Here is a 15,356-nt window from a genome sequence, read left to right as displayed (position 1 = left end):
TCAGAACAGTCTGCAGAAGGTAGACAGGGGAGCGGGCCTGCAAGATCACACCCAAGGAACAGCCGCACAGGCTGTGTGCACCCTAGGAGCAAGGAGATAATGGGGCAAGAAAGGGCAGGAGTGGGTGTGGGTGTGGGATGCAGATCCTGTGGGGGAACCCTGAGGAAAGCTCTAGGGAGGTGGGAGGGCCACCAGGCCAGAATGTTGGACCCCTCCCTTAATGGCAGGGAAGCCAGATTGCTCTAGGGAGGAAAAGGGACAAGACCCCACCACCCACAGCACTAACCTGGGGGATTTTCCCCTAGCAACCCCTGCAGACTCCAAGCCTGCTTCAGGCCCTGTGTCCCAACAGGTCTCCAGGCTGGCCTGGACTTGTTGGACATCCGAGGATGCTTTGTTGAAGCTCCTGTCAGGAGGACTGTGTGCCTCAGCCCCACCCCCCACCCCCCATGCCTTAGGGTTCTCTTTCCAGCCTCAGGCCCTGTCCCACGGCTGTGTCCTGTATTGGGCGGCTGGAGCTAGCTGGCCCAACCTCTCTGGGCTGTTTCTCCCTTCCAGGGTACTCCCCTTGGAGCAGTGGGGTGTCTGAGAATTTTCTTAAAAATTGCTCTTTCCATTCTGATCACATTCCCGAGTATAAATGGAGGCCCACAGCACAGTTACAAACGTTTCTGTTCCACCCTGGAAGACATGGAGGGGGCTTTTTCTTTAAACTGGTTGAGCTGAATGGGAGAATTGGTTTGCAGAGAGGGAGGTGACCTGGTTGCTGAGAGACCTGAAGGCCTGCCAGAGCTTGTCCAATCTACATTCACTCCCTGGGTGCCCAGAAATTGCCTGGAGCTCCGTTTCTGGAGTTAGACAGACTTGGTGTTTTCTTGCCTGTGGGCCTGGATCAGCAGATGGACCAATGAACAAGCATTTGGGGTCCTCCATGGCTTATCTTCCCCTCAGGACCTCTCTGGAGGCTTTGCCTCCCACAGTCCCAATGTTAACTCTGGCTAGACTTTTTATTGCTAGTCTTTATCTTTTGTAGGTAGGAGTCTTGCTGTTTTTCCCACATGGGCCTTGAACTTCTGGGTTCAAGTGATTTCCCCTTCTGCTCCCAAGTAACTATTAAATTAAAATTAAATTATTTTGAGGCAGGGTCTTAGTCTATAGGCCAAGCTGCTTGGAACTCTCAGTACGCCTGTCTCAGCCTTCCAATGCTAGGGTTTTATTTATTGGTTTATTTCGAGACAGGGTTTCTCTGTGTAGCCCTGGTTTTGCTGGAACTTGCTCTGTACACCAGGTTGGCCTCAGAGACCCACTGCCTCTGCCTCCGAGTGATGGGATTAAAGGCGTGCGCCACCATGCCCAACTGGGTTATTATTTATTTTTAACAGGTTCATAGAAATATGAAAAATTAGGTATGCATGGTGGTGCACACCTGTAATCCCAGCACTCGGGAGGCAGAGGCAGGGGAATCATGACTTGAAGACCAGTCTGAGCGACATGGTGAGATCCTGTCTGAAAAGGACACAGAGGGATGAGCCAGTAGAGAGCTTGCTGGGTAAGCATGAGGATCTGAGTTTGGATCTCCAGCACCCACATGAAAAGCCAGGGCTGGTGGGAGTGGGGTGGGGCTTAGGGGGCTCACTGGCCAGTCAGTCCAGCCCAGCTGGAGAGCTCCAGGTTCAGCAAGAGACCCTGCCTCAAAATAAGGCAGAGCGTGATAGAGGAAGACAGCTCACAGAACTTTGGCCTCCACACAGACCCACACGTGGGCGTTCACAAGTGCGTGCATACACATGTACACACTCACACAAAGAAAGACAAAAGGAAGAGTCAAGGGAAGAAGAAAGACAGGAAGAAGGAAGAAGATGGCATTTGTACACCGTGTAATTTCTGAATCCCGGCTTTATTCTCTTTATCTATTGAGGCCAACCTTTGCTCCCCATGGCAAGATAAAACAGACTTAAAGAGAATGTGCTGAGCAGTCAGGTCCACAAAGCAGCAGTGGATGCTTTGCATGCTAAGGAGGCGAAGAAGGGCAGGGTGACTAAGCCTGCTAACCCTGGTTCCTCCTTTAGTGAGGCCTGACGCACCTGAGGGCTAGGGAATAACCATGCTAACGTGCTGGGTCTAATCCTTGTCAAAGCACTAGTTCCTGGAGCATAGCACGCCTAAAATAAAATAACTGCTGATGGATGGAAATGGAGGCCGAGTTTTTCTGTCCTGACCACCTGGTCCCAAATAAACACACAAAGGCTATGAATTATAAATGCTCAGTCAATAGCTCAGGCTTATTTTTGACTAGCTCTTTCTTTTTAAAAATTTATTATTTTTTTTTAATTACACTCATGATATTCATTAACTAGACTTGTGATATTAATTACATTTGTGGTATTCATTGATTACATTCGCAGTATTCATTCAATAATTATATTTATGATAGTCATTAATTACATTAATTGTATTGATTTATTACATTCATGATATTATGTCCTGATACTACTGTCCATTTGTGGGCTTTTTTCATCACACAAAACAGAGATTCTGTACTTAGGAAATCACTGCTCTATATTCCTTTCTTCTCTATCTTGAGATAACATCTAATCTTTCTGTCTCTATGAATTTGTATATTCTATATATTTCATGTAATACAATTCTATAGTATTTTCCCTTTTTTGAATGTAAAAACATTTTATGTACAACTGTAGGAGAAATAATACACAGATAGCTTAAACATAAAAACAGGTTATAATTTAAAAGTCCAGGGTTATCTTAAAAAGTAAAATATTTTCTCTGTAGGAAATAGTATAAATGATAACATTTCCCAATAAGCCCTTTTAAGCCAAATAATAGCTGAATTATACATATAAATATTGATTAGATTCTGGGATACAGAAGAAACCTATCTTCATCTGTTTCAGAGAGCTATATTTTACTTAAGTTGTGGAAGTGTAGCTCTTACTTTTAAATAACCCGTTTCTGTTAATCTATGTATTGCCATGTGGTCTGTGGCTTTACCAGTCCTCTAGCATCTTCCTTCTTGGGTGGCTCCCTGGTGTCTCTCTCTCAACTCCACCCTTCTTCATCCCAGTCTTCAGTTTGATTGTCCCGCTAACTTTATCCTGCCTTGCTATTGGCCAAACAGCTTTATTATTAACCAATGAGAGTAACACAAATTCACAGCGTACAGAAAGATCATCCCACAGCAGATGGACTGTTAACAGGGCTTCGGGTCACTTTGAAGTAAGTGAATTCTTTTTTTTTTTTTCCTGTAAAAAAAAAGGACCCCAAAGTGGAAGGGCTTGTCCAAGCCACCCAGGGCTTATGTGGCTGAGCACGGAGATCCCAACAAAAATAATGAGCATTAAGCAGTGACAGTTTTTACGAGAGCCCAGTGGTAGCTCTTTTTAGCCTCTGAGGAAACCAGCTCAGAGAGGCTAAGGAATTCTCACAAAGTTACCAGGCTAGTAAGTTCTGGACCTCAGATTCCATGCCCACACAAAAACCTGGACTTTTGGCTCCCCCAGAGTTGGGCAGTAGTCACCCACCCTTTCAGGCAGTGTCTTCTTCACGGTGGCCTTTTGCCTGACTTCCCTCCATAGGCATCTGTGTGGGTGAAAACAGTAGAACAGGAATCCCGTCCTTCCCGGTGTCCCTGCTCTGTGGGACGGCCTGGTGGGTTCAAGTTAGGAAACACTGGGTGACGCCTGAGCATGGAGGGAGGGTGGTCAGGGCTCGCTGTCTCCACAGCCCGCTTTCTCCTGATGACCCACAGCCAGCCGGAAGCAAAGGTGGTCAGGGCTCACTGTCTCCACAGCCCGCTTTCTCCTGATGACCCACAGCCAGCCGGAAGGGAAGGTAGTCAAGGCTCGCTGTCTCCAACCCCGCTTTTCTCCTGATGACCCACAGCCAGCCGGAAGGGAGGGTGGTCAGGGCCTGCTGTCTCCACAGCCCGCTTTCTCCTGATGACCCACAGCCAGGCGGGTACCAGCCAGTAGGTATGAGAACTCCAGGAGGAACTGGAGTTGGCAAGGCTTGGAAGAGAAGGTGAAGAGGTGACCTGGGATTTAGAAAAAGGGAGTATGAGTTAGTAGGCTTGGGAGAAGGGGGATGGGAGGGCCAGAATTCCCACTTCCTCTTGGCAGCCAATGCCCTGCCCTGGCTAGGTCAGGGCATCTATTTTTTTTTTAATTGATTTACATTTATGTGTATTTCTACATGTGGTTTGTGCATATGTAAGTGCAGATGCCAACAGAGTTAGAGGCATCAGATCCCCTAGAACTGGAGTTACAGGCAGTTCTGAGCCTGTTGGGTACAGGAGACTGAACTCAGATCCTCTGGGAAAGCAGCAAAGACTCTTAGCTACTAAGCATCCCTCCAGGCCAAGGCCGTCTATCTTTTGGCCTGCCTGCTTACACAATTTACTCTCTGGTGTCCTCTAGCTCTGTGACAGAACAGCTGGGGTTAAGACTCCTCCTTTGGGGAAGTCACGCCCCAGCCACCTTTCCTGGGTCTATGGGCAAGTGCCAGTTTTCAGTGATCCTGGAATCCAGAAGGGCATTACCCTGAATGTTCCTTGCTGAGAACAATTTAATTATTAAACAGTTCCGTGTCCTCAGGGGTCCATACTCTAGTTTCCCTGTCCTTAATATGTCCCCAAGGATCAGGTAAATGTTTCAGGAGACAGTTAACCACCCCCCCTCCCAAGACGGTCTCATGTAGCCCAGGCTGGGCTTTGTACTTGCTCTATGTAGCCAAGGATGACCTCTCAACTTCTGACCCTCCTGAGCCTCCCAAGTGCTGAAATTATAGGTGGGCACCATGACATCAGGCTAGGATACAGTTAACTTTCTGTCCATCCATCCGTCCCTGTATTTCCCTCCCACCCCCCCAATCCACTGACTCAGATTAAAGGTTTTTGTTTTTGTTGTGCTGGGGTGGAACTTTTGGGCCTTGTGCCCGCCAGGCCACACTCTCATTCCACGGGCAGATTTTTAAAGAACCCGTCAAGCTAATCTCAGGCTGGGGTTTCTCTAACCACTCTACTAGTACTCATAAAAATGGCAGCTGTGAGTCCTAACTAGTTTTCAAACTTAGTTCCAGTTCTTCAAGTCTCTGCCCCAATCTACAAGGTGTGTGATTCTGTCATTCCCACAGGGGAGCCAAGAACCAGTCAGTGGCCCAAGGTCGCGGAGCTTCTGTTCTGTGGGCTCTAGTGTCACATTTGATTGTTCCTAAAGCCCACCTCCCAATTAGCCTTTCTAAGGAAGTAGCCGCTTACTCCCACCCCCAAGACCCGGTTTCTCTGTGTTAGTGCTGGCTGTCCTGAACTTGCTGTGTAGACCAGGTTGGCCTGAAACTCAGAAAATCTGCCTGCCTCTGTCTCCAGAGTGCTGGGGTCAAAGGCGTGCGCCACCCTTCAGGGCTCCCTCACCCTGTTGTTCCTAACTCCTTTGATTCCCACTGAATAAGGGATAGGTACCGCCAAGTGTATCTGACCCCATCTCCCAGACCCAGCCACTTGGTACCAGTTGGCTTGGCTCTTCCTTTGTTGGATGATCTTGGGTACATCACAGCTTTCCAGACAGATATCCTCTGCACAGAGGTGGTATTTGTGGCTGAGCCTGGATTTTACTAGTGTGGGGGTCAGAAACAAAGGAAGGCATCCTCAGCCCCGCCCTCCTATGACATCACACAAGACACTTCCAGGCCCTTGGAAACCCCACCCCTAGTGTCCCTCACCTGTGCCACTTAGCCCTGGGCATCTGGTGACTTTCTGCAGCTCCACAGTGGATGTCATTGGCCCCAGGCTCCAGAGAAACAACCCCAGGTACCCAGTGCAAATCTGAGAGGCCTATGGGTGGGGTGCTGTGGCAGTGTGCCGGGCTGGCTGTCCGGGACAGGCAAGGCCTGGCTGCCTGATTGGCAGATCACTCTGGATGCCCGCTGATCTCTTGATTACCCCTTTCCTTCTGGCTCAGCCTTGACCTCTGACCTTGCTCCCCGCTTTCCTCTGGGTTTGAGGTCTCTATAAATTCAGAGGATAGGACCTGATTCTGAAAATAGATCTATCTGCCAGTAGTCTAATGGAAATCAAAGCCACGGAACCTCTATCCCCTAGAATGCTGCTCTGGGTTCTGTGGTTAGGGCCCATCGTGTCTAGATACATGGGGTTGTGTGCTGGTATTGTCTGCCTCCTGAGGTGTGGCTGCAAGCCAGGACTTCCCTGGTGCAGATCAAGAGCCTAGGACTGAGGGAGACTAGAGGCCTGAGGAAATAAATTTACACAAGCCTGGACTGCCTGCTTCAGCTCGGTATTTAGCAGTGGTGTTCCAGAGGAGCAGGAGGGGTCACAGGAGGCAGGCCAGCAGTGGAGAAAGAAGTTGGCAAGTGTCCAGGTTTGCAGGCAGAGAACTGGGTCCCCACATACATGCATTCTTCCTCTCCCTGTCTTCCCTTGAGTAAGAATCTCTTCATCTCTCAGACTGTACCATCTGAAAAACACAATGGGCGAACTAGGACTTACCGCCCAGGGAAGTTACAAGAATTGATTATGCTGGGTGGCGCTCGAGAGGCAGGCAGGAGCTCTGTGAGTTTGGGGCTGGCCCGATCTACAGAGCGAGTTCCGGGACAGCCAGGGGTACACAGTGAAATCTGTCTCAAAGAACAGGAAAAAAAAAAAAAGAATTATTACAACAAGCACAGAGTGAACAGCTGTTTGATTTTAACTTGTACTCACGATTGGGAAAGGAAGGGTAGGTCCTGTAAACTTGGCACACGTAGGTTCAACAAAGCTCAGTACACTTTGCCATAGAACTTCTCGGAGCGTCTGGTGTGTTCTCATGCCTCGGGAAGTCCCAGGAGTGGGGAGATGGAGCCTGGGAGTGGACTTGAGAGATCAGGGACCCAGTAACTAGGTGTGCAAGACTTTATCCAGCCTCACTGTTCCCACGGCAGAACGGAAGCCTTGCATGCTGGCTATATCTAGGAGGGAACGCCCAGTCTGAAGCCTCGTCTGCCCCTGCAGACAAAATCGTGGACATGAACAGAGGCCAAATTGTCCAGTCTCTTGGGAAGAGGAAGAAGCCCTGGGTGGAAATTAATAGTCTTGTTAGTAGTCCATCTAAAGGATCCGCTTCCTGAATCTGCCCTGAGTCAGGCTCTCTGGGGTGAAGGAAGCAGAACAGCACGGTGCTTCCTGTGCTAAGGAGCCCCGTGGTAGTGGGGGAGACTGATCGAACTGCTTGTTTGTTTGTTTTTCAAAACAGTACTTCTTTATGTAGCCCCGGCTGTTCTGAAACTCTCTCTGTAGACCAGGCTGACCTCAAACTCACAGAGATCCGCCTGCCTCTGCCTCCTGATGTTGGAACTCTTGAAGAAGCCTAGAGAGTGGGAGGTTGGCGGCGGGGGGGGGGGGGGGCGCAGAACAGGCGTGGGGCAGGTCCCGATGCCGCCTCTGTAAGCGCTTGAATTGTGCATGCATCCTTGGCGTGATCTGGGGTAGTGGCAGAGAGGCTGTGAGAACATAGCACTGGCGCATACAATGGCTGGGACAAAGGTGGCCCTGTCACAGCTGATGATCCGTGGACAGAACACCTGTGCGTGCTGAGTCCGGAAAGCTTGTTGAGGGAGTCGTCTGGCAGATACCAAGAGTTGCTTGAGTTAATGAATGATGATGTCTTCGTCAGGGTTACCATTGCTGTGAGGAGACTTTGGGGAAGGGGTTTATGTGGCTTGTGCTTCCACATCACACATCATAGTTCATCCTCAAAGGAAGTCAGGACAGGAACTCACACCGGGCAGGAACCTGGAGGCAGGACTGAAGCAGAGGCCTAGGAGGGGAGCTGCTTGCTGGCTTGCTCCTCCTGACTTGGCTAGCCTGCTTTCTTACAGACCCCAGGACCACCAGTTCAGGGATGGCACCACCCACAATGGACTGGGTCCTCCCCCATTGATCACTACTTAAGAAAATGCCCTCTAGGCTTGCCTGCAGCCAGATCTTACAGAGGCATTTTCTCAACTGAGGCTCCCTCTTCTCTGATGACTCTAGCTTGTATCAAGTTGACGTAAAACCAACCAGCACAAATGATAAGCCCACATTAAGCAGCAGGTGCCAGGCAGTTGTGCTGTGTTTATTAAATGATTGACAAATAGCCCGATACCATGTCTTAAATATTAGTCATTTTCTCTGTGACAAAAGCCTTGACAAAAGTAACCAGAGTGAGGAAGGGCTTGTTGTGGCTCACAGTCTGAGGATGCAGTCCATCACGGTCTATCGAGGTCCAGCTGGCATGGCGGCAGGTGCTCAGGCATCTACGGTCAGGAGACAGAAAGAAAGGGATGCTCGTATTCAGTGTGTTAGTGTTTTCTTCTTTTCTTCCTTCCTTCCTTCCTTCCTTCCTTCCTTCCTTCCTTCCTTCCTTTCTTTCTTTCCTTCCTTCCTTCTTTCTTTCTTTCTCTCATTACAATACAAGCAGGCATCTAAAATTATTTATAATAAGATAAAAGAAACTAAACAAACCAAGGACTGGAGAGATGACTCAGTGGTTAAGAGCACTGGATGCTTTTCCAGAGGACCTGGGTTTAATTCCCAGCATCCACATGGTGACTCACACTCTCTGTAACTCCAGTGCCAGGGAATCTGGTACCCTCACACTGACACACATACAGACAAAACACCAATGCACATAAAAATAAATAAAAAAATATTTTTAAAAAACACACCAAAAAATAACCAACAAACCAGAATAGAACAAAACATACAAACAAACGAAAAAAAAAAAAAAGGGCTGAAGAAAAATCACAGGAAATGCATATAGATGCTGAGACTCACACAGATCACTCATAAAAAACAAAATCAGAAATCATACTATAAACACATATAGAGGCTGAGATGCACACATTCACACACATGGATCACTCGTAAAAATAAATCAGAAACCATAATATATATGCAAAAATACATAGGGTTTAAAAAAAAAAAGCCACGCGTTTGTGTTGTGTTGGCCACCTACTGCTGGAATGCGGCCTGCCCCAGGGTGGCTTGTACACCAGTGAGACTCCACTGGAGTCTCCATTGGAGAAAACAAGTTTTTCCTTTGTGAGCGGTTATCGATGGGAGGTAGCTGCTGGGTTAGGGACATGGTATCGCTGCCTGGGGGGCCAGACAGCTCAGGGCTCAAAGGGAGCCACAGAGTCGTGTGTACTAGACTTTTCTGTCTGAGGGGTTAGGGAAAAAAACACTCACACACTCTCTTGATGGTTTCCTACAGGCTTTTTCTTTTTTCTTCTTTTGCATTCTCTGTTCTTTATTTTCCTGGTGATTTCCTTCTCTCATTCTTCATGTTTTCCTTCTGACTCTGTCTTTACTCCTGATGTCTCCCTTGTAGTTTTGACCCTCTCCTTCTTGATGTTTTCCTTCTAGCCCATTTTAACCCTACCTTTATTCTTTTTCCTGCAGCCTATATACCCCAGCATAATCTTTCAGGTGACATAAAAGTTACAACGTGGTTACATTCTGTTTTTCAAGTGAATGATTACAATGAATACAAACACACAGTAAAAAAACAGCATGTTTTCCATATCCCTTATATGATTAAACATTTTAGTATTACAGGGGAAAAACAGATTATTCCAAGAACCCATGTACATTCATATCCAAGCAACTTGTTATAGATTAACCATGTGGGCAAGCGAGATACTCTTCTCAGTCAGGTCTTTTACTGGCAGGCTGTGTTTTGCAGTTACAAAGAAAGGACCAATTACTTTATTACTTATCTTGAAAGGTAATCATAAGGAATCTTACAGGAATCACAAACCTAAGCTTTTACATGTGGAAAAGAATCAGTCAGCTCTACTTGAAATCTTTAGGGTGCATAGTCACTCATCAATAGTTTTTTTATATCAGTAGATTGAGGGCAAAAATGGGTACAAGGAAATAATCATCGCCTTTGGTCATCAACCAATCTTAGCAAGAAAAGTACGTCAGCTAATGATAATTGGGCTGCTTTGTTCTTGTTCCCTGACCTTAAAGAGTTCCGCATTCAGCTACGTGCCTTTCTAAAACTTTAGATCAGCTTCTTGAGTATTTCCCCTCAAAGCTATTTGACAAAAACAGCTTAGTCTAACTTTAAGTTATTTTCAAAGCTTTGTTTCAGCTGTGATGATGCACTCCAAAACCTGTGAACACATCTCCCAACATTAAGGTTAAAAGAATTTAAGGTAGCTGGGCTAACTGGGAGTCAATTGTTTTTCTTTCTTTTTTTAAATTTATTTTTACTTTATTAGTGTTTTGCCTGTATGTATGACTGTGTGAGGGTGTTGGACCCTCAAGTTATAGAGAGTTGTGAGCAGCCATGTGAGTGCTGGGAATTGAACCCAGGTTCTCTGGAAGAGCAGCCAATGCTCTAATCTGCTGAGCCATCTCTCCAGCCCCCTTAATTGTTTGTCTTAATCCTTAACCTAAGCCACAGTCTATACAGCTCCTCCACAGGAACTCATTCATGTGTTGTAGCAATGTGACACTTCCTTGTTTATATTTTTAATCACCAAAACTTTATTTAAACTAACAATATTATCATTTAGACAGTACAGCTTAGGAAGGAATCATCTTCATAATAGTCCACAGGTAAAAATGCCCAGCAGAAAGGGATGTTTCCATGATATAAACACACTACATTACAGGCAGTGAGGATCTCCCGCACCCATTCACACCATGCCAGACACCAGAGGGAGACCGCAGCGGCAAACATGTAAAGGCACAGCAGAAGCAAAAGACATTCTGGAGTCTGTGGTCTGGGGGCCTTGCCTAGCAGAGATTCACCCATCAGGGAGTCGCCTCCTGGTGGGTGGGTTGACACGCTGAACTTCAGCTACCATCTGCTGCGCTCTGACACAGCCAAGGGCAGTGTGGGGCTGTGTTCACTTCCCCTCTCAGCACTTCCCCTCCCTGATCTGGCTCAGACCTGTGCAGGCTCACTGTCTCTGTGAACTCCTACCCAGGGCGACAGCAGGCCAGCGACTGACCGCAGAGGAAAGGAAGCTGGTGTGTTTGGGGCATGACGTAGCCTAGGTGGGAATCAGGACGGGGCGGTCAAGCTTTGCGTTCCAGGACGAGCCGTTAAGTTGGGTTTATCTGGAATTAGGATCCAAGGGCAGCAGAGAGGAGACTGGCGGGGCTGAGGGAAAGGGGGGATTCTCTAGGCCTGGATGCTGAGACTTCTCTCAGGGAAAAGTGGCTTTTGGAGTTGGCTCTTGGAGTGCTACCAGAATGCATCATGCTGTTCTTTCATCTAGAAAGCAGTGCAAGCCACTTGCTGCACACGACAAGTTCACGAAGTATGGAGACAAACTGCCCAACCTCTTTGAGCTCATAGTAACACAGTTGATGCCCTTGAGAGGCATGAGAGTTTGGTGGTAGGCACTCTAGTAGAGAGGTCAAAGGAGATGTATCCGGGGGACAAAGAAGAAACAGGTTTTGAGGAGTGACTAGGAGTTTGCCTAGTAGGCAAGATGGGAGGAGCCTCATTAGAGGGGACAGTTGGTGCAAAGCTATGACATGAGGCAGGAGCCGCAGGAGTCTGGCGTGGCTGTGACTGTGGCTAGGTTGGAGAAGGAAATAGGGGCAGATCATGTGGGGTGGTGGTTGGGGGTGGGGTGGTCAGTGGAGTCCCTGGCAGCTCTGGATGGCTTGTGGGTAGAGATAGTTGGGTCTGTTAACAGGGTTATTGTCACCCACAGTGAACGTGGATGGTGGTACAAACTCACAGGCTGAAAGAACCTGTCCCCATCTCCTCTAGACTTAAGCAGAGAAAAGAGCTGGGGCTGCTGGGGTAACTGTACTGGAAGTGACTGAGGCAGGGATCCCCAGGAATGAATGAGGCCCTTCCACATGCACTGAGCGTCGGGGTGTTGTTCTGTGTTGCGTGAGTCGCTGGCAGAAAGAGGTCAACAGGAAGGTCCAGCCTCCCGTGAACAGAACCCAAACAGCACAAAGGCGTATTTATTGATGGTAACACAAAGTTATTTTTCAGGTAAGGTATTTCCTCATACCGAGGTCCCTATTCTAATTCCCATGTTTCTCTAAAGCATCGCATGCCGCTGCTACTTCAGTCAGTCCCTGACCGGTACCGTTTGCAGCACACAATAATCCAAGAGCCTCAGGTGTGCCAGCACCGTCTCGTAACCAAAGTCATGCGAAGGCTGTAACACCCCCTTCAGAAAAAAAAATTCCACAAATCATGGGAAACACAATCACCGTTTTCCCCAACGATGCTTCAAGGTCGAAACACTTCTAGAAAACTCTTTACTCTTGTGATTTACCCTAGGTACAGTGACTCTGCTAGTCCTACAACTGAGCATCTGCTACAGGCCCTGTTCTGAGAATGCCAGGGGAGAGAGCTTGGCTGTTTTAGGGTCACTCTTTGGTTCTCACACTCAGCCTGAGGACAGGGTATGGGAGATGGGAGGAAGTCTGGGGCGTCAGAGCCCCAGGTAGACACAGGACCTTGACTTTGCCCTGACCTCTCTCCAGTTTCCTGCTCAGGACCCCGCCATGGCGATGGCAGTAGCCCAGAAGTTCAGCCACCTGCTGTCCAGCCTGTGGCACGTGGGCCAGAAGCCTCTGCAGCCGGAGCCCGTGTTCACGGTGGACCGGGCTGAGGTGCCGCCCCTCTTCTGGAAGCCCTACATCTACGCCGGCTACCGGCCGCTGCATCAGACCTGGTGCTTCTACTTCCGCACGCTCTTCCAGCAGCACAATGAGGCTGTGAACGTGTGGACCCACCTGCTGGCCGCCCTGGCGCTGCTGCTGGCCTGCTCATCCTGGTGGGGAGTGTGGACTTCCGGGAGGACCCGCACGCCCTGCCGCTCTTCATCATCGTCCTGGCCTCCTTCACCTACCTCTCCTTCAGTGCCCTGGCGCACCTCCTGCAAGCCAAGTCGGAATTTTGGCACTACAGCTTCTTCTTCCTGGACTACGTGGGCGTGGCCGTGTACCAGTTTGGCAGTGCCCTGGCGCACTTCTACTACGCCATTGAGCCCTCCTGGCATGCCCAGGTACAGGCCATCTTCCTGCCCATGGCTGCCTTTTTGGCCTGGCTGTCTTGTGCCGGCTCCTGCTACAACAAGTACAGCCAGAAACCAGGCCTGCTGGGCCGAACTTGCCAGGAGGTGCCCTCGGCGCTGGCCTATGCGCTGGACATCAGCCCCGTGGTACACCGCATCATAGTGTCCCCTCTCCCTGCCGAGGATGACCCCGCTTTCTCTATCACAAGTGCCAGGTGGTTTTCTTTCTTCTGGCCGCTGCGTTTTTCTCCACCGTCATGCCCGAGAGTTGGTTCCCCGGCAGCTGCCACATCTTTGGGCAGGGACACCAAGTTTTCCATGTCTTTTTGGTGTTGTGCACACTGGCCCAGCTAGAGGCGGTGACGCTGGACTATCAGGCCCGGAAGCCCATCTATGAGGCCCTGCATGCCCGCTGCCCCACAACTTCTCCGGCCTCTTCCTACTCACCGTGGGCAGCAGCATCCTCACGGCCCTGCTTCTCAGCCAGCTGGTGCGGCGCAAACTCCATCAGAAGACTAAGTGAAAGCTGGCAGGGTGGGAGCTGGCAGCGCGAGAGAAGGCGCTAGAAGGGACAAAGGCCTGGACTTGGCTCCAGATGGGAACCAGGCCTGGTAAAGTTGTGTCTATCTGGCAGGCCACGACTCCCTGCCTACAAGCTCAATGGTCACGATGGCGCTAGCCAGTCCTTGGACCTGGGGATTGGCTGGGAGTTACAGCATCCCTGACCAGTTCCCTGCCCTGGGAGGGGAAGAGATAAGGGAGTAGATCTTTCTCAATGTTCCTTCCTTGCTTCCTAACAGAGCTAATAGTTGGGGTCCAGCTCTGGTCAGCACCCTGGTCTGGGGGTTCCAGGTTGTTGGGTGGGAGATGAGTCCTTGGCCAGAGTCACATTTGAGCTGAGAGGGAGAGGAATCCTCAGCGGCCATCTTCTACCACATGTCACTGGTGGGGGGAAGGAAACAGGTCAAAAGATGGGTAGCATTTTAATCTTACCGTCCCCTGCATGCCAGCCTGAGTCACTGGGTTCCAGAGAGCCTCCCAAGACGCAAATCCCCACCCACTGCCCATCCCCCATCACCACAGCCCCAGTCTTAAGCCTCACATGTAGCACTGGCCTGTGTGTCCTGCACTCTTTCCAACTCCTCTCCACAAGGCTCACTTGTGATTCTGAGTTCTGTCTCCTTAGCTGTTTCCCGGGACTCTAGGCTTTAGCACCTAATAAAAACTGTCAGAGGAAGCCCAGAGGCCAGGCCAATCACGGAGCATCGCCTGGGGCATTCAGATCTCTGGGTTGGGGAGAGTGAGTAGAAGTTTGCTGACCCAGCTTAGAAGGGCATTCCAGGCAAAAGGGGATATCAGTGCCCAGACCCGGAAACGCAAAGTGGGGGTTCAGTGGGGCCGGAGGGAAGGCTGGTGTCTGGTCCCTCATGTGCCCTAGAGTCATAAAGTGACTGTGACATCAGCTTCCTCGGCTTTTTGACTTCTGCTCAGGGAGGGGCCCCATTCACAAGGAGGTTTTCGGAAGGGAGCTGCAGGGTGCTGAGGGGATGCTGTGGAGCAGGAGCGTTCTTGTTTTATTTTTACCTGAGGGTAGAATTGAGGTTGGGAACACGTGTGTGTGTGTGTGTGTGTGTGTGTGTGTGTGTGTGTGTGTGTAAGTATATACATATTTGGCATTTTGAGGGATTAAAGAGCACTTTTAAAGTTAAATAATTTTTGTTTTTTTGTTTTTCAAGACAGGGTTTCTCTGTGTAGCTTTGGTGCTGTCCTAGAACTTGCTCTGTAGACCAGGCTGGCCTCGAACTCACAGAGATCTGCCTGCCTCTGCTTCCTGAGTGCTGGGATTAAAGATGTGAGCCACCACCACCGGCTTTAAACAGTTTTTTAATTACTTCTAAAATTTACACCAGGCTGTGGTGGCACATGCCTATAATCCCAGCACCAGGAGGCAGAGGCAGGTGGATCTCCGTGAGTTCGAGGCCAGTACGGGCTGCAAAGCAAGTTCCAGGAAGGCTCAAAGCTACACAGAGAAACCCTGTCTCAAAAAACAAAACAAAACAAAAACCAAAATATTGTTTAAAATCTAAGGGTTGAGGACAAAGCTCAGTGGTAGAGGGCCAGCCTGGCAAACAGAGAGATCCTGTCTCTGATAGAGGGCCAGCCTGGCAAACAGAGAGACCCTGTCTCGAATCAGAGAGGATTGGTAATACCGCTCAACTGTAGAGACTTTGCATAAGGCCCTACATTCAGTCCCCAGTAGGTGCAGAGTGAGTAAGTGAATAGGAATAGCCCTCCACTGA

The 15,356-nt window shown here is 49.2% G+C and overlaps 1 protein-coding gene and 1 long non-coding RNA gene across 2 annotated transcripts; one reads left to right on the top strand and one right to left on the bottom strand.

Annotated features, from left to right (window-relative positions):
• Positions 1–1,425: 1,425 nt before the first annotated feature.
• On the top strand, positions 1,426–14,199 carry LOC114697255 (membrane progestin receptor alpha). Its single transcript, XM_037201913.1, is given in 5 exon segments — positions 1,426–1,549; positions 12,524–12,800; positions 12,803–13,249; positions 13,252–13,467; positions 13,470–14,199. Coding segments are annotated over 4 exon segments (1,029 nt in total). The 5' UTR covers positions 1,426–1,549; positions 12,524–12,544; the 3' UTR covers positions 13,580–14,199.
• On the bottom strand, positions 8,103–9,274 carry LOC119087216. The gene is made up of 2 exons (XR_005090653.1): positions 9,239–9,274; positions 8,103–8,304 (listed from the first exon to the last, which is right to left on the bottom strand). It is a non-coding gene; the product is annotated as an uncharacterized LOC119087216 (long non-coding RNA).
• Positions 14,200–15,356: the final 1,157 nt, after the last annotated feature.

The sequence above is a fragment of the Peromyscus leucopus genome, unplaced genomic scaffold (assembly GCF_004664715.2).
Source record: "Peromyscus leucopus breed LL Stock unplaced genomic scaffold, UCI_PerLeu_2.1 scaffold_335, whole genome shotgun sequence".
NCBI lineage: Eukaryota > Metazoa > Chordata > Mammalia > Rodentia > Cricetidae > Peromyscus > Peromyscus leucopus.
Note: the sequence above shows the minus strand (reverse complement) of the source record. Positions and strands in the feature narration are given on the sequence as shown.